Raw genomic sequence first — 20,033 nt, forward strand, 5'->3', positions numbered from 1 at the left:
CACAATAACTATTAGATTTTTCTTTCCTAATTGAAACTTAAAACGTATGTAAATAATTAAATGAATTACTTTCCTCATTCAATTATGAAAGTAATTATGTACCCGTATTTAAGACAAAAGAGAATATAAAATATGATTTTACATCACCATTGGCAAGTAGAATATTTTCAGACTCACCAGAAGAAACAATATAAATTTATCTCGCGTGGCCCAAAAAAGAAATGAATACAAGTTGGATGAAGTTAACCAATTTTTACCCACGGTAACAAGATTTAGATTTGTACAAAATGTTCATAAGATTTGCATAAAATGCAGTCCTTGATATCAAGTAAGAAAGGAATTACAAGCTGTCCTCAAATGAAGAGAGCGGGTTAAGGAAATTTTAAATAAGGCTGCCTTTTGTGCACAGGTATTAAAGAGCATTAAAAAAATAAAAAATAAAACAACGACGGAGACGACACTTGGATCTTTTAATGGGTCACCTCAAAGTTGTCCTGCATCTCATGATAACACATTTTGGCTGTTATATAGCCATAGTCATTTTGCTTTGTTGATCTGGACCCAACACTCACGTCACATCAACGCGCCTAGTTCTTTGGAATTTCGTGTTGTAGTGCAGTTTAATTCTATCGAATTTTATCTACTTTTTATTATTATGGACTAAAATTATTTGATAATTATTGTTATCGTTTTATCACTCAGGTCTAATATATAGCATATTTGTCTCTCCTTTTGGCGCCAATACGCTACAAAGTGGTTGAATCCCACAATCCTGCAGTCTAGATGCCACACTGTTAATAATGCATTGAAAAAAAATAAAGTTTTCCGCTATTCATCACAGTCATCCTCCACTGTGGCGTAGATTATTTGGTTCCTCCGCTTGATTTGCGGTGTCGTGGTCTGACCTGAACCTGCTACTTCGCTGGTTCTTTTAAGAAAACGCTCGCCGTCTATATCATTGTCACTGTCACAGGAAGGAAGTCGGGGAACTTCAGGTGTCGACTGAGCGTGGGGAGGCAAATCTCGGAGAGGCGGTAGAAAAATGGGTGATACTTGGGATTTAGGAGGCGGCAGGACCATGGTTTTGGGTGTGTGGGTGTTACTGTTGGAGGGTTTTGTATCAGTGCTGCTTTCAGTGCCTTCTTCACCTTCCTCTTCATCCCATTCATCCTCTATGGTGATCTCATCAGGATTAAAGGACGTGCCCGAAACATCAGTTGGGTATTCGCTAGGCTCGTCACCACTCTGAAAGTCGCCTTCCTCCTCTGTACGAGGGCCACTAGTGGCGCTAACCTGGCCTGCTTGGGCGTAGAGATCTGTAAGGCCCAAGATGGCACACAACTCTGTGGTCTGGGGGTTGGTGTTGTAACTGGGGGCAGCATGGAAGTGAGGATGGCTTGGGTCGAAGGGCTGTACAGTCTTAGTGAAGTTGCTTGGGATGACAAGATTGCCGTTGAGCTGCTCCACCACTTTCATTAGTGTTTCTTCAGAGACTGTAAAGTCCCACCTAAAAGCGGGAAAACCAGAGGTTATGGGTAATAACTTTGGGGTGAGGTAAGATGAAAATATGTTGGGCAATGATCAGCCTCCTATTGGCTGACTGAAGGTAAGTGAGAATTAGTGAGAGGTAACTGATCCGCTCGGGAGGTGATGCGATGTATTCACCACGGCAGAATGCCAAATTACAAGTAATTATCACTTATTTGAGTCTTTTGCCGGGAAAGGTACCTTATGGAGAAGCACTGCCAATTCTGTCATACGCAGCTGGGTATGATGATAATTAGGCTTTTGTCGAGTCAATGATGATGACAAAGCCTATCTCTGATTATTATTATTACGATTATTACATGATATAACATATTACTGTATTTTCTGAACCATAAGGCGCAAACTAAAATAATTTTCATAAAAGGTGGCGATAACACGATAACGGTAACTAGTCCAAAATATTTTTTGTAATCAAAAACTAAGTGTTTGATAAAAGTCGATAAGTTTAAGATGCAATTACACCATCAGTCACTAGGCTTTAAACCCAATCACCAGACCAGGGTTCGACAATAATGACTGCCTGAATGCCTGGGGCATGAATTATTGATCAAAATGTTAAACGATTTATATTTATTAGTATTCCTGAACAGAAAATGATGTAATGATTTGACTTCTTACTTCCTAGAACAGCCCAATGAGTCATGTTTGGCTGTAAAAAAAATAATTTGATCTAAATTTGTATATTCTATCATTTTCCTAAGAGACAAGTAAATAAATTTAAAGCAAAGTAAATACTTTAGTGTCGCATTGCTCATAAAAAGTACACACCGTTCATGCAGGCCATTATTTTCAGGAGGGTTCCATGGATGAGAGCTGGTTCTCTGCAACTCATTTGTGAGCTTTAGTATGGCAAGCCACTCGGGGTCATATTCCAAGTCATCTGATGAACCGGCTCTTTCTGGTAAGTCTACAATCTACAACAAATTTATTGACGTCAATTTAGACCATCTTTCTCCTTCCAAACACACAACATTCCATTACCTGCAGGAATTCTCGATAGGGCAGACATTTATCCAGAGATAGGAACTTTGTGGCCTTTGGGGCAGTATTGGGTTTTGCCTGGAACCATGTAGAAAAATATGGCAAGAAATAAAAACAGTCAAATTTGAAACAACTTCCGGTTCAATTAGTCTTACCGGATGTTGCTTCACGGCAGCAAATTTGACGTGAAGATGTGCCGAAAACCAATAGCTGGGCTGAAGGTGCTCTAGAAGCTCGGCGGCAGCGGGACTCCCCAGAGAGTTGCACTCAACCTCGTGTCGCAAAAACTTCTTTTTACGCAGTAGCTCTTTCGTGGTTCCATGATGATAGATTCCGCGGGGCCAGTCATGGCTCATGAAAATATCGATAGGCATGCAAATCTAATTGGGAATGGATTTAATTTGTCAATCATTTCATTTCCACGAGAAGTGGGTCTTTGAAAGTAAAAAAAAACATTTCAGTGGACAAAATTGGTTGTCATTGGGGGTTTCCTTCCACATGCATAAAACATGCAGCATATGCTGATTTAATAATTCGGGGTGTCCCCAGCTGGTGCACGTAGTTAGCTGGGATAGGGTCCAGCACCCATCATTTTTCTCAGAAACTACATCATGTAATGAAGATAATTCCTGGTTTTTACACTCATTAGGTCAAAATTAGCCTAAATATCAATGAGAAAATACAAATGCATACTTGGCAAGAGTTTGGGCCTTAGAAGGTTGAGTCATGGATGTCAAACCAGTTCTAAAGGCCAGAGAGGGTGCAGGTTTTCATTTAAACCAAAAAAATAGAATACATTTTGCCAGTGTGGTGTTGTAAAAGTTCAATCAGTTGATCAGGAGCTGGTTTCAGAAGAAACCTAATTGGTTAAACTATCTGTGCAGTGCAAATGGGAAAAAAAACCTGCACCCAATGTGGCCCTTTGTGGAATAGTTTGGACATCCCTGATTTAAGCATGTTGCTTAGTTTCTGAATTATGAAAGAAAGAACCACTGTGTTTGAGTGATGATTACCTGTTTTAGTTTGAACACCTCAATATTTCGCACATGATAGACACTTCTCAGCGTTCCAGGATTGTAGGGTGGGAATTCATAGTGACCTGCAATGAGCACAAACACTTGATGGCACACTGCTTTAAGATGTGTGATAGGTTTCAGTGATATGAAAAAAACCTTTTCTGTAGTCATGTGACTTGAAGATACCAGACAAGCCGCCAATTCGTATTCCTTTGTAGCGAACCACCCCAGCATAGCCTTCAACGTGAAATTGAATGTTAATGAAAATTTACTTGAGAACCTTTTGTTATACCTCTTGTTTTTTTTGGGCACATCGATAAAAATTAGACATATTCACTTGGGTGTCACATCACTTGTTCTGCAGCATCCCTAATTTGAAGCAAGAACGCATAGAATACTTTAGTACTACCAGCAATTGGATGAAATGTAACATTTCTAACAACAACAACAACAACAACAAAAAACAGCACTACCGCTCTTGCCTGAAAGCCCCTTACCAAGATATATAGTAGGAATAATTTATAATGTAAAATCTGTAATGAAATTTGGTGTATATAATCATTGTTCCTTACCTAGATAATATATATTGGGAGCCACCCAGCCTCCATAAGCGAGCTCCTGCAGGTGATTAGAGGCCTCATGGTTACCACCAATGAAGATGGTTAGAATTGGAGCTTTTTTCTCTCCAGAATAGTACCTATGAAAAAGGTGATAGTTAAAAATTGACTCATGAATAAAAATAAACAAAACATTAGAAAGCAACGGCACTAACTTGTAAAACGTCTGCATGGTTCTGTACTTGACAGGCACCGCCATACATGTGAGGTCTCCTTCATTACGCACAGCTTGGAAGTCACCACAGCAAAGCAATAGCTCTACTTTGACGTCCTCCTTTTTTTCCAAGTGGGCAATAGTCTCGTAGATCTTGTCCAACTCACCATGGCAACAGCCCTCCACTGCAATCTTCATGGTTGCAGCCAGCAGAGGCGATCTTGAGTCTCAGCTCTATTGTTGTTAAAAAGAAAAAGAGACGAGAAACTGACCTAATAATTCTGCTCAAGAAGACATCTTTGAATGATTTGACGTCATTCAAAGAGCGACTCTTCACCACCGAACAAATAAATCCCACGTGTATACTATACATACGATCGATCAATACATTTAAATATCGTAGTTACAATAGTTTCCATAATAGCTAAAAAAAAGGTCCTAAACACCAGCATTTTTGTTTTTTCGTCTGTTTTTTTGTCCAACTCAATTCGGAACTCGAACACATTGGCGAATAACGCACATCGTCTCAAAACAATTGATCTTTGAAACAAACAATCACTTACGGAGGCGTACACGATGGGTAAAGGTGACCAGGCCGTTATGCACACCACAATACCTCCAAATGGTAAATTAATTGCAATTTTTTTTCCTGAACAACTGTGCAAATGCTGGAGATCAAAATGAATTTCCCACCCCACGTTCACAATCCAGTGCGCCTGCGCAGCAAGTCAAAAACAGGCATTTTATATTTTGATCACCAACGGTAGATTCAACACTTCCAATAACAATTAATATAGCAATGCAACTATTGTGAACTTAAATGATTTTATTGCGACCTTTGTGCACACATTCTTAATTTAGTTGTTTGCTTATCTGGTGGGTCGTGTTGTGACGAATGTACTATGGAGGGACCATTTACGTCACGCCTGTGTTTACTTGCCTGACAAATCCATTGGCTGTCAGACGGACAGCACGCTAAATTAGCACTGTTACTTTGAAGCTCGCAATCAATTCGTGCCCACTGCACAGGAGATGCACTTGACTTGTTTAAATTATAAAAGTCAAAGAAGACTTGGATAGACTTTATCCAAATTTCTTTTTTAAAAGTCTACCTGAAACCGCTCCGAGGGGGAGGGGGAGGGTTTTCAAAGTGTTGCGCCGATTGGGGCGCCCGATCGGGGACGAGAGATGGCGTGCTTGTTGGAGGCCCCTCTCCGCATCAGTGTGCTGTCTGTGAGTCTTAACTTTTATCGCTTCAATCAGTAGTTTGCACTTCGGCTGTGTCTCCTCTTTCTCGTCCCGTGTTAATTGATGAAAAATAATTGAGTGTGTACTTGTCAAACTAACGCGGTTTGCCCGCTATTAGCATATGGCTAAGTCAATGGCTCTGCAACATGTAGCTCTATTAGCGTTACGCCTACTGGAGCGCGCACCAGAAAATGAGCACTCGTTTGTTTTATATTGTTCGCACGGACAGGCGGTGACAGTCGGAATACTCCGGTTCACTTTTACGGTGTGCTGTTCGGGCAAGTAAAACGAGCGCCACGAGCTGTCAGTGTCTCTCGGAAGGAGTTAGCGGCTAACAGCTACGAGTTACCACTACTACTGTTTCTCTTCACAAAAAAAGTGAATGCAAAAAATAGATTTATTCCTTAAAGTAACCACACTCCCCCCACGTTGTGTTCTGTCTATAAACTATATTGATCGTAAGTTAGCAGGTGTCAGGTGCTCAAATGGGTAAACTCTCTGACCCTTGTTATGCATTATTTATTATGCATGGAAATAGGTATGAGTGATGTGTGGTCGTATTCGTTGCACAAACGTGTCACTTGGTGCTATGACGACTGTATCCTTCTGGATGTTCATTCATTCATTGCCCTCACAAGGGTCGTGTGGGGTACTGGAGCGTATCCCACCCAACTATGGGCACTAGGTGGGGTACGCCCTGAATTGGTGATCAGCCAATCGTTGGGCACAAGGAGACGACAACCATTCACGCTCACACGCTTACCAATTTCTGGATGTCACAGATAATGGCGAAACTTTTAGAGAAATGTACTCGTATTTCAAATTCCCCGTACATCGTAAGTCAAGGTATTACTCACACTTATACCAAGAGGCAATTTAGAGTGTCCAATTCGCCCACCATGCATGTCTTTGTTTGGAATGTGGGAGGAAACTGGAGTACCTGGAGAAAACCCACAAAGGGCTGGAGAACATGCAAACTCCACACAGGTGGACCGACCTAGATTTGAACCCAGGACCCCCGAGCTGTGAGGCCAACGTGCTTACCACTCAATCCGCCGGGCCGCCTATCAGTCGATCACTACTTTTCTAATAAATGTCTCATACCTTTGTAGTAAAATTGCTTTGAAAAATTATTACAACCCCCCCCCCCCCCCATTGCATGCTTAAACTTTTTAACGATCTTTTTTTTGTTGTACGGTAGGAAGTTACTGCCACAAGTCGACATTATGTGGACCGTCTGTTTGACCCCGACCCACAGAAAGTACTGCAGGGAGTCATGTAAGTTCATCTCACACCAAGAAATGGGCCATTTTAATCAAGACTGATTACCACATTAGCCCTATGTATTATCTGATTTTAAATCGCACTAGCCAAAGAATGAACAATGAAAGGTGAAAAAATATTTATACTATGTCGCGGTCAAATATAAGATTTTTTCAGAAACGAAAAAAAAAGTTCAATTAACATTAAAATGCAAACAACAGACAAATTATGTATCTGTTAATAACATCAACACTTTTTCTTATAACTATAGCCTAAAAAACAGCACAACAAAGCAAGTTGTTTTCAGTCAGAATGGTTAAAAAAGATATAAGCCGAGGCCCAGGCAAAGTGCACAAAAAGTGCGACTTATAGTCCGGAAAATACGGTATGCATTTATGTAAAAATATGTTGAGTAATTGTATTGCATGAATATGTTGGCACATCTCGCCCATGTCTTTTTGTGAACAGTACAAAGTAAAGGCAAATCTTCACAAACACTATTGTCATGCACTCATCTTTTTGTGTATTGTTTGACTCCACAGTGACATGAAGAACGCCGTTATTGGCAACAATAAACAGAAAGCCAATTTAATCGTCCTGGGAGCTGTGCAAAGGTACGCAATTTTATTTCCACCTCCTCTCCAACTGTCGTACAGTCGTTGATCCATCCATCCAGCTACTAGTATTCTTGCTACCTCTACTAACACTACCTTTTGTTGTATGAATGGGAATAGTAGGGTACACTGTTGATTGTACCTTGTGCCATGCAGTTGAAAAGCATTTTTTTGTGATGCCATTTTACATAAAAGAAAAAGTGTGTGCACACATGTTTTTCTCTCTCAGCTTTCTTCAGTGCCATCTCTAAAACTTAAAAAATAAAGAAAATCATTTCTATTCCCTTAATATTATTGGGCACCATAGTTTTATGTTATATTTTGAAAGTTCGGTCTGTCATCTCAAGCATCTTCAGATGTGTTACACAGAAGCATTTATGTGTATATTTACAATGGGGCAAATAAGTATTTAGTCAACCACCAATTGTGCAAGTTCTCCTACTTGAAAAGATTAGAGATGCCTGTAATTGTCAGCATAGGTAAACCTCAACCATGAGAGACAGAATGTAGGAAAAAAATCTGAAAAGGATATTGTTTGATTTTAAATGAATTTATTTGCAAATTAGAGTGGGAAATAAGTATTTGGTCACCCACAAACAAGCAGGATTTCTGGCTGTCAAAGTTATCTGTATTAATAGCATCTGTTTTAACTCATTAGCGGTATAAAAGACACCTGTCCACAACCTCAGTCTCACACTCCAAACTCCACTATGGCCAAGACCAAAGAACTATTGTAGGTCAAAAGAGACAAAATTGTAGACCTGCACGAGGCTGGGAAGACTGAATATGCAATAGGTAAATTGCTTGGTGTAAATAAATCAATTGTGGGAGCATTTATTAGAAAATTGAAGACATACAAGACCACTGATAATCTCCCTCGATCTGGAGCTCCATGCAAGCTCTCACCCCGTGATGAGCAGAAATCCCAGAGTCACATAGGGGAACCTGGTGAATGACCTGCAGAGAGCTGGAACCACAGTAACAAAGGCTGCTCTTAGTAACACAATGCGCTGCCAGGGACTCGAATCCTGCACAGCCGGCCGGGCGTGTCCCCCTGCTGAAGCCAGTACACATTCAGGCCTGTCTGTGGTTCGCTAGACAGGATTTGGAAGATCCAGAAGAGGACTGGGAGAATGTGTTATGGACAGATTAAACCAAAATAAAACTTTTTGGTACAAACACAGGTTCTCGTGTTTGGAGGGGAAAGAATACTGAATTGCAGCCAAAGAACACCATACCCACTGTGAAGCATGGGGGTGGAAACATGCTTTGGGGCTGTTTTCCTGCAATAAGACCAGGACGACTGATCTGTGTAAAGGAAAGAATAAATGGGGGATGTATCAAGAGATTTTGAGTGAAAATCTCTTTTCATCAGCAAGGACATTGAAGATGCATTGAAGATGAGACATGGCTGGGTCGTACAGCATGACAATCATCCCAAACATACAGGGCAGCAAAGGAGTGGCTTCATAATAAGCATTTCAAGGTCCTGGAGTGGCCTAGCCAGTCTCCAGATCTCAACCCCATAGAAAATCCGTGGAGGGAATTGAAAGTCTGTGTTGCCCAACGACAGCCCCAAAACCTTTACTGCTCTAGAGGAGATCTGCATGGAGGAATGGGCCAAAATACCAGCAAGTGTGTAAAAAGCTTGTGAAGAGTTACAGAAAAAACATTTGCCCTCCATTATTGCCAAGAAAGGGTACATAACAAAGTATTGAGATGAACTTTTGATATTGACCAAATATTTGTTTTTAAACATGATTTGCAAATAAATTGTGATTTTTAAAATGTCATTTTCAGTTTTCTTTTCCACATTCTGTCTCCTATGTTTGATGTTTACCCATGTTGACAATTACAGGCCTCCCTAATCTTTTCAAGTGAGATAACTTGCACAATTGGTGGTTGACTAAATATTTTTTTGCCCCACTGTAAGTGGATAAGTGGATTTGTCTTATATCCCTTTTACAGGTTACTTTACCTACTGCAGCAGAGCTCTTCCAGCTTGGAGCTAAGGACTGATTGTGCTGTAGTGTTGGGCAGCCTGGCCATGGGCACAGAGAATAATATCAAGTCCTTGGTGGACTGCCACATCATCCCTGCCCTTCTACAAGGTTTGCAGTGCAAGCACGTACACATTATTGAAGCAGAGTGTTGTGTTCCTCATAAGTAAACATATTATATATTGTATTATATGTATGTTGTTGCCTACAGGCCTATTGTGTCCTGACCTGATTTTCATTGAGGCGTGTCTTCGTTGTCTCAGAACGGTCTTTATCAGTCCTGTCACTCCAGTGCAACTGCTCTACACTGTAGGCTCACTTCCTATTGTTTTTCTCTTGATCAAATACTCTCTCATCAAAAATGAAATTGGTGTGTTTGTGTTCCTACTAACTACAGGACCCCACTGTGATCCCTCATTTAATGTCTCTTCTGAGCCGGTCACATAGAACGCAGGAGTACACCACGCAGATCTTCTCCCACTGTTGTAAGGTATTTGCTGGTATTGCTTCACACAAAGATTGAGTACTCATGGCAGACATTTTTCGTTCATGTGTTGTTTTGTTTTCAGACTCTAGAGCACCAGACAGTTCTGTTTAACCATGGTGCTATTCAGAACATTGCCCCTTTGCTAATATCGCCTTCTAATAAGGTATGTGGCTGTCTTTTTTGAGGTGTTTATTATATTTGGGTATACTTGTGGATATTCTCATTTATTGGTGCCTTTTTTAATTCTTGAATTTTTAAAGCAATCACTAATGCATTTCTCTTTAATTTAATATTTCAATTTGACAATTTTCTATCATTTGAATTTCATTTTAGGCAGTGATAAGTGCAAACATTTAATTTCCACTTGTATGGTATTTTAATATCTCAAATTAGATGCGAATAATGTCATTAACACACTTTTGATGAATGCCATACTGACACTAATCAGGCACATACATACAAATGCAAAGCACTAATGTACACATCTATTTTGTTCTTTCAGGTCCGTATGCAGGCTCTAAAATGTTTCTCAGTGCTGGCGTATGAGAACACTCAGGTTTCCATGACGCTGGTTAATGGTGAGTTCTTTAGCCTGGAGTTCAACACAGTTGAGCCAAATTTGAGCATTTTCTCTCCTCCCTTGCTATCAAACTCACTAAAGGCCTGACCAAAGCATGCACACAGCACATTACCTAAACATGAGTTTATTTTAATCCCTTGTGTAGCGGTGGCTAGTATACATATATCTTTCATAAAAAAAATTAGGGCTAAAAGATAATTTCACAAGTGCAGCCTCTAGGTCAGGGGTGGCCAACCCGCGGCTCGCGAGCCGCATGCGGCTCTTTGCCCGGTTTCATGCGGCTCTTACGTCCATATCAAAGTTTGTATTTGTGTTTTATTTTTTTTTTTTGCGTGTGCGCTTCGCTTGAGTTCAATACGGTATTTTCGTCCAATGCGCATGTGCTTGGGATGAAAATACCTCAAAGTTTCCCAGTAGGAGCAAGGTCATTTGAGTAAACGTTTTTAACAGAGTGGGAGAGCTCCCGTGAACCAGAAGCGACAATGAACGGCGTCGCGCACACAAAAAGTATCCCAAAGATCGAGCGTCGGCTGAAAAAGCCACACCCCCTGCGAGGCAGACCAAGGCGAGAGTGCTCAGCCGGGAGCAGCCAATAGGAGAGCGAGGTGTACACCCACGTGGTGGGCGAACTAGCGCGCCCACCACGTGGGTGTACACCTCGCTCTTCTATTGGCTGCTCCCGGCTGAGCACTCTCGCCTTGGTCTGCCTCGCATGAACATTGTGTGTGCACTGTCTCACACAGACAAACTCTCAGTTCAACCAAGTCCACAAACAAAAATATAATAATTTACAATAGCGTTTTTCTTTTTCTATGCATGTTACTTAGTGGGACTTCTGTCATAAAATCAGCGCCTATTTTTGCGCAACATTCGCTCCTTGTGAGCTGTCATTTATTATGAATGGCTTTTAACTAGCGAAAAGCCATTCATAATAAATGACAGCTCACAAGGAGCGAATGTTGCGCAAAAATAGGCGCTGATTTTATGACAGAAGTCCCACTAAGTAACATGCATAGAAAAAGAAAAACGCTATTGTAAATTATTATATTTTTGTTTGTGGACTTGGTTGAACTGAGAGTTTGTCTGTGTGAGACAGTGCACACACAATGTTCATCGTTGATAATGACTGGCCTGTGCTGTTAGTACTGTAGGAGTCAATTTATGTCATTACTATGCTGGTGTGTGACATTTACAATAAATCTGTGTGATGTGGCTCTTTGCGGTAACACAGTAAAAAATGTGGCTCTTTGCGGTAACACGGTAAAAAATGTGGCTCTTGGTCTCTGACTGGTTGGCCACCCCTGCTCTAGGTCAACCCACATCGACTCATCATGTCTATTCACAATAACATGCCCCACTTGACCATCACTGGCTGCAGATGATCATGTGACATTGCTTGTACATTATTTAGTGTTACTGGTCAACAGCGTATTGGCCTATGCAATGTACTGATTATAATTGCGATTGAAATATGAGATGAAACAATAGAATTTCACGAAACAACCTAAAGCTCATGTAATTGTTGGACACAAATGCGAAAGTAACTCATTGGGTTTTATCACAACTAAAAGAGGAAATGTTCTCTTCAATTTCCTGACCTTAGAAAATAGGCTTAAACTTCATTCTTCTACTACTACTCTTTGTTCTTTCTATTTTCTGGCAGTCTGGATGCCTTGTGGCACCATGCTGCCTCTAACAGGTCAGTCTTGCTACTATGACAGACATTGTTATGTGCGTCCTGTGTTGTGTTGGTTGTCTTAAGTACGCATATTTGCGGCACAACAATTATTCTTTAGAACATATCCTCAGTTATTTGCAGAAAAACTCAATCAAGAAACAACTATTCACTATTGTAGCTGTACTCAGACCAAAGCAATGACATTACTTTAGTGAGCTGTTTCTGGAGGTAGATGTTTTATTTTGACAAAATACTAATCATGTGGCATATTATTGAGGTTATAATTAGTATAATATAATTAATTGCAGATATATACGCTATTTAGGGTCAAGCTCTGTGCCGAACACCGCGGTAATCAGGGAACACTATACACTCTAAAAGCAGTAAGCACATCTACATTGATGTATGTGGTGTGTGTGTTGCTTGCTTTAGCCAGCACTCCTCACGTTGAGAAGGTTTTGTTTGTACTTGCAGTTCTGGTAGACGGCGAGCTGCTATCTCAGGTATTTGTCCGAATGATGCAAAGGGATCAGCCCATTGAAATGCAACTAACGGCAGCCAAATGGTCAGTGGAGTGTAGTTGATGAAATGCCTCATGTTGGCATGTTTTTGACAAATGGTCTTTTTTCTACAGTCTCACGTACATGTGCCGTGCCGGCGCCATCAGTACAGATGACAGCTGCATTGTCCTAAAGGTTGATTTCATTTCTTGCTCGCCAATATGTTTGGAAATGTTTTCCTTACTTTGCTGTGGGTGCAGACACTACCGTGCCTCGTGCGCATGTGTAGCAAGGATCACCTATTGGAAGAAAGGGTAGAGGGAGCTGAGACATTGGCCTTCCTAATGGAGCCTGATGTGGAATTGCAGCGGATCGCCAGCACTACTGACCACCTTGTGGCCATGTTGGCCGACTACTTCAAGTACCCCAGCTCTGTGTCAGCCATCGCTGACATCAAGAGGGTGTGTTGGCATTGCTGTTGTTTTTGCCAGTATTTTAAAGGTTGGTTTTATTGAGTTTCTGTCTTTGTAGTTGGACCATGACCTGAAACATGCACATGAGCTCAGGCAAGCAGCATTCAAACTGTACGCTTCGCTGGGCTCCAATGACGAAGATATTCGCAAGAAGGTATGTCGTCCATACTTTTTAAGTTTGGCTGAAGAACTCACCCATCCATTGTTCCTGTGCTCAGGGCAAATTGCTTAAAGTATTATTGGGGTATCATCTGCTATCTTTGTGGCGGAAAAAAATATTTTGGAGGCTTAAAGACTTTCAATTCAATAAAATTAATCTTGAGGTATCTATATGCACTAACAAACTTTTTAAGGGGTTTTCAATAATTATAAATCCTGTTCATAGATGGGTATTCCCTTAACCACCAAGAATAGTGGAACCCTACAATATGCAGTGTATTGAAATGCCTTTATTTCTTGTTTTTTTTATCTAGATCACAGAGACTGAGAACATGATGGACAGGATAGTCAGCGGCCTATCAGAGTCCAGCATTAAAGTTCGCTTGGCGGCCGTCAGGTGAGAACATCGTTAATCTCTTGTGCGCATCGGTGGCGGGCCGTCCATTTCACACCAAGGCTTCAGTAGTGCTCTATCTGAATCAAACCAACCCTTGATAATTATTTGATGACTATAAAACTTTAACTGCAGCAACACAAAAAAAACATCAATAATAACCTCATAAATGTGCAATATAATTTTGTAATATTGCCACATTTTAGTAAAAACATTGCAGTCACTCCCCGAAATGAAAGTCCCTGCTAGCTGAAACAGTCTAGCAGTCTAATTAATATTTCCCTATTTTTCTTTACCGTTGGATTATAGAGCTCTGTTACCCTGCAAACTTGCTCACTCATTTCCCTATTTTTCTTTACCATTGGATTATAGAGCTCTGTTTCCCTGCAAACTTGCTCACTCATTTGTAAATCCACTCCCCAAATTTTTCAGAGAGTGCCGTTGCTCGTAAGTGTCCGGCAGTGCTTTGGTGTCGCGTTCCTGCCTTGGTTAGGCAAGTCAAATGTAGAAATCCAGTATTTCTCCAAACACCATGTCAAATCTGTGGCAAATAACAAGCCCTCCGCAGCATTGCAATTTACTGTATTCCTCAGAGCCTGTGAGCCAGGGATACCGCTCCATAGTTATGGGCTGTGGGTGGACCCTACCACAGCTGCCTTCGGTCTTTGGTGGCCAGCCATTCGCAGGGCACGAGGGGCAGTGGAACAATTCACGCTCATACGTAGTGTCCAACCCGCCTTCCATTCACATTTTTGGAATTTGAGAGGAAACCAGAGTACCTGGAGAAAATCCATGCAGGAAAACATACAAACTCCACACAGGTAGACTAACTTGGATTCAAACCCAGAACCCCAGAGCTGTGAAGCCCACAACCTAACCACCCATCCCCTGGGCCACCTTAGGATCAGTGTGTGATTAATTTTTTTTTTAGGCCAGCAGAGAAGGCCTTGCAAAGCCCTGGTGGCCCTGACGGCCCACCACAGGTGTGCTACATGGTACATTAAACATAACCTTTTAAGTAAAGCACATAAAATACTCATCTTCTCATATACAGATGTCTTCATAGTCTTTCGCGGTCAGTACAGCAGCTGAGAACCAGCTTCCATGACCACGCCGTGTGGAAACCTCTTATGAAGGTTTGTTCAAGTTGTTTCATTTGAATGAATGAGAAAATTAAATGTACCGTGGTACCACGAGATACAAGCTTAATTCGTTCCGGGATTGCGCCCGTGGCTCTGGGGTGCTCGTATGTCAAGGTACCATTGTACAATAATACCTCGACTCACGAGTGTCCGAATTTACGAGAACTTTGAGATCGATAATTTTTGCCTTGGGATACAAGACAGCGACCATACGAAATGATTCCTGGTGCGGCTATCTGAGTATGCAACTCATTTTTAGAGGATGGGAACAGATTCATTTACATTTTCGTCTTTTCTATGGAAAGAATTGATTTGAGATCCAAGTAAATTCACATACGACCTCGGTCCCGGAAAGCATTAAGCTCGTATCTCAAGGTATTACTGTAATATTCTTGCATTTATCCCTATAAGGGAAAATGAAAAATAAAATGAATTTCATGATTCACTTGTGAATTTCGTGACAAGTTCTTGTGCTGGTGTGCTTGCTTTTCATTTAGCTTTTGCAAAATGCCCCTGATGAAGTCTTGGTTATGGCGTCTTCCACACTATGCAATCTTCTGCTCGAGTTCTCACCCAGTAAAGAGGTAGACAAGCACATGCACACACACACACGTTGGCAAATTTCACTACGTACATTTATTCAATAAGTGGACAGTAATGCCAAAACAAAAACAAATATTGTTCTACATTTGAATAATTTATTTTGGTTATTTGGCCCTGTAGTGGATAGTATACATGTAATTGTTAAGCTGATGTCGTGACTGCATTTAAGCAGGTTTGGATTAAGATGGTTAATTCAACGTATTAAGTAAAAATTAATGATTACTTCCTTAAAAAAATATATTTTATTACAACGGTACTATTTTAAGTGCATAAAACGTTTTCTTGTTTAGTTAAATAAAGGTTCTACGTATGAAACAAAAAAAATCAAGTGTCATGTTTATCAGAATTTCAGAAGTTCTCCTGCCTGACATTTTTGTCTGGAAGCAAAGTTTTGACGTAAATTGTCAGTTACTATGTGCATTGAATATGCATGTTTATTTCTGGCCTGCTTGTGTGTGCAGCCCATTCTTGAATCAGGCGTCATTGAACTGCTATGCAGTCTTACTCAAAGTGAGAGTCCTGCACTCCGGGTCAACGGAATTTGGGCCCTAATGGTGAGAAGTGTATCCCGGACACGCTTACCCTTCAAATCAACTGACCCAGTTTTGTTAACTGTATGTATTGGTGTGTGCCTGTACTTGTGTACACAGAATATGGCCTTCCAGGCAGATCAGAAGGTAAAGGTGGAAATTGTTCAATGTTTGGGCACGGAGCAGCTCTTTCGTTTACTATCCGACCCTGACAGTAACGTGCTGATGAAGACTCTTGGTTTGCTGCGAAATCTCCTGTCAACACGCCCTGTGAGAACACACACACGAAACCTTGCTACCTTCCCAGTGTTGTTTTTAGCGCCCCTTTCAATTTTCGTCTTGGTTGTTTGGACAAAAATACGTATTAGTCTGAGTCTTTGAAGTTACTTCAAAATGTTTAAGCCTTTGTCTAATCTTCGTGACTGAATACTTAGAACTCCTTTGTCTAGTTTTATTTGGTAAATCCTAAAAATGTCGAACTTTATCAGTGACAAGACCAAACATGGTAAGGTTGCAGGCCGACTAATTCACTACACGTACAATAGGCAAATGTCATGCGTTGTGAAAATATGAGAGACAAGTATTTTTCGTATTTTCATATTCCAGGATTCACAGTACCTAAATAGGTCAGAAGTTTTTCTTTTTAATTTCTAAAACTGAATTAATATTGAGTGTCAATTTCGTTCAAAGTAGTGCTGGCCGATATGATGACATATTTTGTGAAAACAATAGTAAATGTTCTATCTTCATAATTACCATCTATCATTTATATTATGATTTATTGAGTATAGACGGTGAATGCAATCTGAACAGAACTGAGCATATGCACTGTTGTAACCTGCATATGGACTGTCCAAAAATGCAATCTTTTTATGGTTTCCAAAATCGTCTAGTCATAGTATTACCCGCAATTTTAAAATAGTATTTTCGTTCCTATAAGAATGTCAGAGATATCCCGATATACATTTATCTTGTACCATCATAGAACGTTTCACATTTGAAAACAAATCTGTCAGAATCGTTTTTAAACACTTTTTTTCGTTTTTTTTCTTCCTGTCAGCACATCGATCAGATCATGAGCTCTCATGGCAAGCAAATCATGCAGGCCGTCACGCTCATTCTGGAAGCAGAGCACAGCGTGGAAGTCAAAGAACAGGTGAAAAGAGCCTGAATTAGCCATGATTATATTGGGATACCATTTTTTTAACATCATATCTTTGACCAGACCCTGTGCATTCTCGCCAACATTGCCGACGGAAACACGGCCAAGGAGCTCATCATGACCAATGATGACATGCTACAGAAAATAAAATACTACATGGTTAGTCTTTTACAATTTGTTTTTGTATAAAGTATGTTTTCAATGTTTTACACCAGGTCTACAGTGGTGCATATGTAATGTGAAGGAAACCGTGTGTCACTTCAAAGCAGAACTTTTTTGATCTAGCTCTGACCTTTTTCAGCTGAGTTTTGCATTTCAGTAATTAACTTTGCTCCAGCCACACATAAAAAGAGCACAAATGAAGCCTCTTGATTTCTTTTCTACAAACATGAAGCTAAGTGTGCATTCTCATGAATGACAAACACAATTAAGAAGCATTAATCTCTCTTTGCAAGAACACGGCAATTGCTGGCAGCCAAATTCAGATGGTGGCTTGCAATTTTGATGGCTTTTTGCACGGCAACATGCTCGTTTCATAACATAAACAAATTTAAATGAACTCGATTATGATGCAGACACACTCAAAAATGAGTTTAATCTAAACTTAATTTTAATTTTGTTTTATATTTTTATACCTTTCCTTCGTCCAGGTTGGCACTGTTTGCCCCGCCTCCACCCTTGCTTTCACTATCGATGGGCTGTTTGCTTTTGTATTCCCTTCAAAATATTCTGAAAATGACGCATACAAATGTCCTCACAATAGGATAACGCACGACCACTTGCCAACGAGAAGTAGTCTTGTATTAGCGATCGCTCTGCCAACGGGAGCTGACAGGATAAGAAAAAATGCAACGCGGTGCTTGCAGAGACATTACAAAGAGGGAGTTGCGACCAGAGAAATTACACGAGGGAGTTGCAGGGAGAGAGCCCCTAATGTTTTTATGAGCAGCCAACGAGAAATTATATATACTACTCGTATTAGCAATCGCTCTATATTCCGCGCTGAGTGATGGAAAAAAACACTGAAAACAGTGCAACGCTCAGCCCAGTGCTCGTAGATATCTGTTATATACGAAAGAGATGCAGCAAAATAGACAGTGCGCTAAAATCATACACAGCCTCTCATGTCTTGGCCACCTGGCTTTCTTGTATCTCGAAATATGTCTTGCATCTAGAGATAATCATTTACTCGAAATGTTACTCGTATCTCGAAATGCTCGTATGTCGAGGTACCACTGTACTGTATAGTTGTATTGTAAGGGGCCTTTTACCAGCTATATGGCTATATTTGAAATGTTTGACATATTTCTCTAACCCATAGGGGCACTCCAATGTGAAATTGCAGCTTGCTGCCACCTTCTGCATCTCGAACCTCATCTGGAATGAGGAAGATGGTAAAAACAGTGTTCAATCATTTTATTTACACATCCATTCTCAGTGGGTTGGCAACAAACAACTTTATACTAAAGTTAATATAAGAAAGTCATTGTGGTTAATCTCTACTTTTTCCATTTGCATCAATTATGTTCTGATTTTGTTTGAATGTTATGGGAATATTTTATCTTTATTATCCATATCAAATCAGTATATTTTCAAAATGCGTTAGTGTTTGATTATATGGAACTGAAAATCAACCCTTTATCAATAGGGAACATGGTGTCATTTTGGAAGATATTCTTGCAAGGCCAGATCTTGGAATTTTGATATTTTACACTTAATTTTTGGGTAGAAGGGGCAGTTGAAGAATTTAACTTCTTAACGTTTCAATAGAAACAAATGACATCAATGGTAATTTATCACCGTCCAGTTTGAGGAAATGTCTTAGATCTGTTTTTTTTTCAGGTTCTCAGGAGCGCCAGGACAAGCTAAGGGAAATGGGATTTGTGGACATGTTGCACAAACTATCACAGGCCTGCGACGCCAACCTCAGCGACAGGTCAGGTTCTCAACTCACCCTCAGGCCCTCGTTTACAACTGTTTGGAACCAAAAGACAATTGTTGCGCTAAAAAAATCTGTTTTGAAAACTGGGTTAGATGAGAAATACAAATTTCAGTAACACGCATAGCATAGCAAACGTGTATACATTTATGTTCAGGTAGGCTACAGAAGAAGTTCAGCACTTTAAATCAATCATGCAAAATGGTACAGATATGATATGAAAAGCAATTAAGCAATTCAATTCAATCAAACCAAAGCATCAGTACGATACCAAAACAGCCCTAGCAGCTGTTGCTGATTTAACTCCAGTAGATGAAGTACCGGAATACTTTTCCTTACACCTGGCCATATGAATCTCCCTATTATCTGCGGGCCCCACAGCTGGTATTGCCCCTGCTAAGTCCACACAAACTGAATAAATTCACTCTGGTGTCCCTACAGGGCCAAGGTGGCCATGCAGCAGTACCTGGCATGAACACAGGCACCCATCGGGGAAGACGTTTGCTGTTATGGTCTGAACAGCTGAGACTTTTTGAGTTGCACAAAGACACCTTTTTTTCAAATGGTATTTTTCCAGTTTACCTTGACGGTTTGGAGACTCACTATTTTTTGTGAAGCTCGGAGGTTTTTGGTGTGACAATTATCCTGTCATGGACTCCACTTGTTGAATAAACTGGATGACAAGTTTTTCCTCTTGTTGTTATTTTTACATGATTATTCAAGACGGTGCTTTGCTTCTTTTTCCTCAAGACGAAAGGACACCTTAAGAGGGGAACCACACACTCAGCTATTTTTAAATGTGGATGTTTTCATTCTTGTGTATAGATACCTCATAAATCTATATAAATGAGCATATAAATATATCTATTTTTTGAATGTTATTCTCTGTCTTCCCGTCATTTCATATAGGCGTTCCAATTGAAGCCATTGTTTTGCCACACTCAA

At 40.4% G+C, this 20,033-nt stretch overlaps 2 protein-coding genes across 3 annotated transcripts; one reads left to right on the top strand and one right to left on the bottom strand.

The window, feature by feature from the left end:
• Positions 1-173: 173 nt before the first annotated feature.
• dbr1 (debranching RNA lariats 1) lies at positions 174-5,742 on the bottom strand. Of its 2 annotated transcripts, none has more exons than XM_077727397.1 (9): positions 5,429-5,742; positions 4,318-4,550; positions 4,118-4,242; positions 3,702-3,782; positions 3,543-3,628; positions 2,685-2,909; positions 2,530-2,607; positions 2,317-2,462; positions 174-1,507 (listed from the first exon to the last, which is right to left on the bottom strand). In XM_077727397.1, the coding sequence occupies exons 2-9, from the start codon at positions 4,512-4,514 to the stop codon at positions 829-831; spliced, it is 1,617 nt and encodes a 538-aa protein (XP_077583523.1). In that variant the 5' UTR covers positions 4,515-4,550; positions 5,429-5,742; the 3' UTR covers positions 174-828. The 2 variants fall into 2 exon arrangements, with proteins under 2 accessions (XP_077583523.1, XP_077583522.1); XM_077727396.1 differs by lacking the exon at positions 5,429-5,742 and adding an exon at positions 4,880-5,195.
• Positions 5,239-19,775, top strand: armc8 (armadillo repeat containing 8). Its single transcript, XM_077727395.1, has 22 exons — positions 5,239-5,549; positions 6,766-6,842; positions 7,370-7,441; positions 9,410-9,552; positions 9,653-9,750; positions 9,839-9,931; positions 10,011-10,091; positions 10,431-10,506; positions 12,661-12,751; positions 12,821-12,881; positions 12,947-13,147; positions 13,218-13,313; positions 13,633-13,715; positions 14,767-14,848; positions 15,352-15,438; positions 15,919-16,011; positions 16,108-16,257; positions 17,048-17,143; positions 17,213-17,308; positions 18,471-18,543; positions 18,992-19,085; positions 19,530-19,775. The coding sequence occupies exons 1-22, from the start codon at positions 5,505-5,507 to the stop codon at positions 19,561-19,563; spliced, it is 2,022 nt and encodes a 673-aa protein (XP_077583521.1). The 5' UTR covers positions 5,239-5,504; the 3' UTR covers positions 19,564-19,775.
• The last annotated feature ends 258 nt before the right edge of the window (positions 19,776-20,033 follow it).

This window comes from Stigmatopora nigra, chromosome 11, assembly GCF_051989575.1.
Source record: "Stigmatopora nigra isolate UIUO_SnigA chromosome 11, RoL_Snig_1.1, whole genome shotgun sequence".
In the NCBI taxonomy this organism is placed as follows: Eukaryota; Metazoa; Chordata; class Actinopteri; order Syngnathiformes; family Syngnathidae; genus Stigmatopora; species Stigmatopora nigra.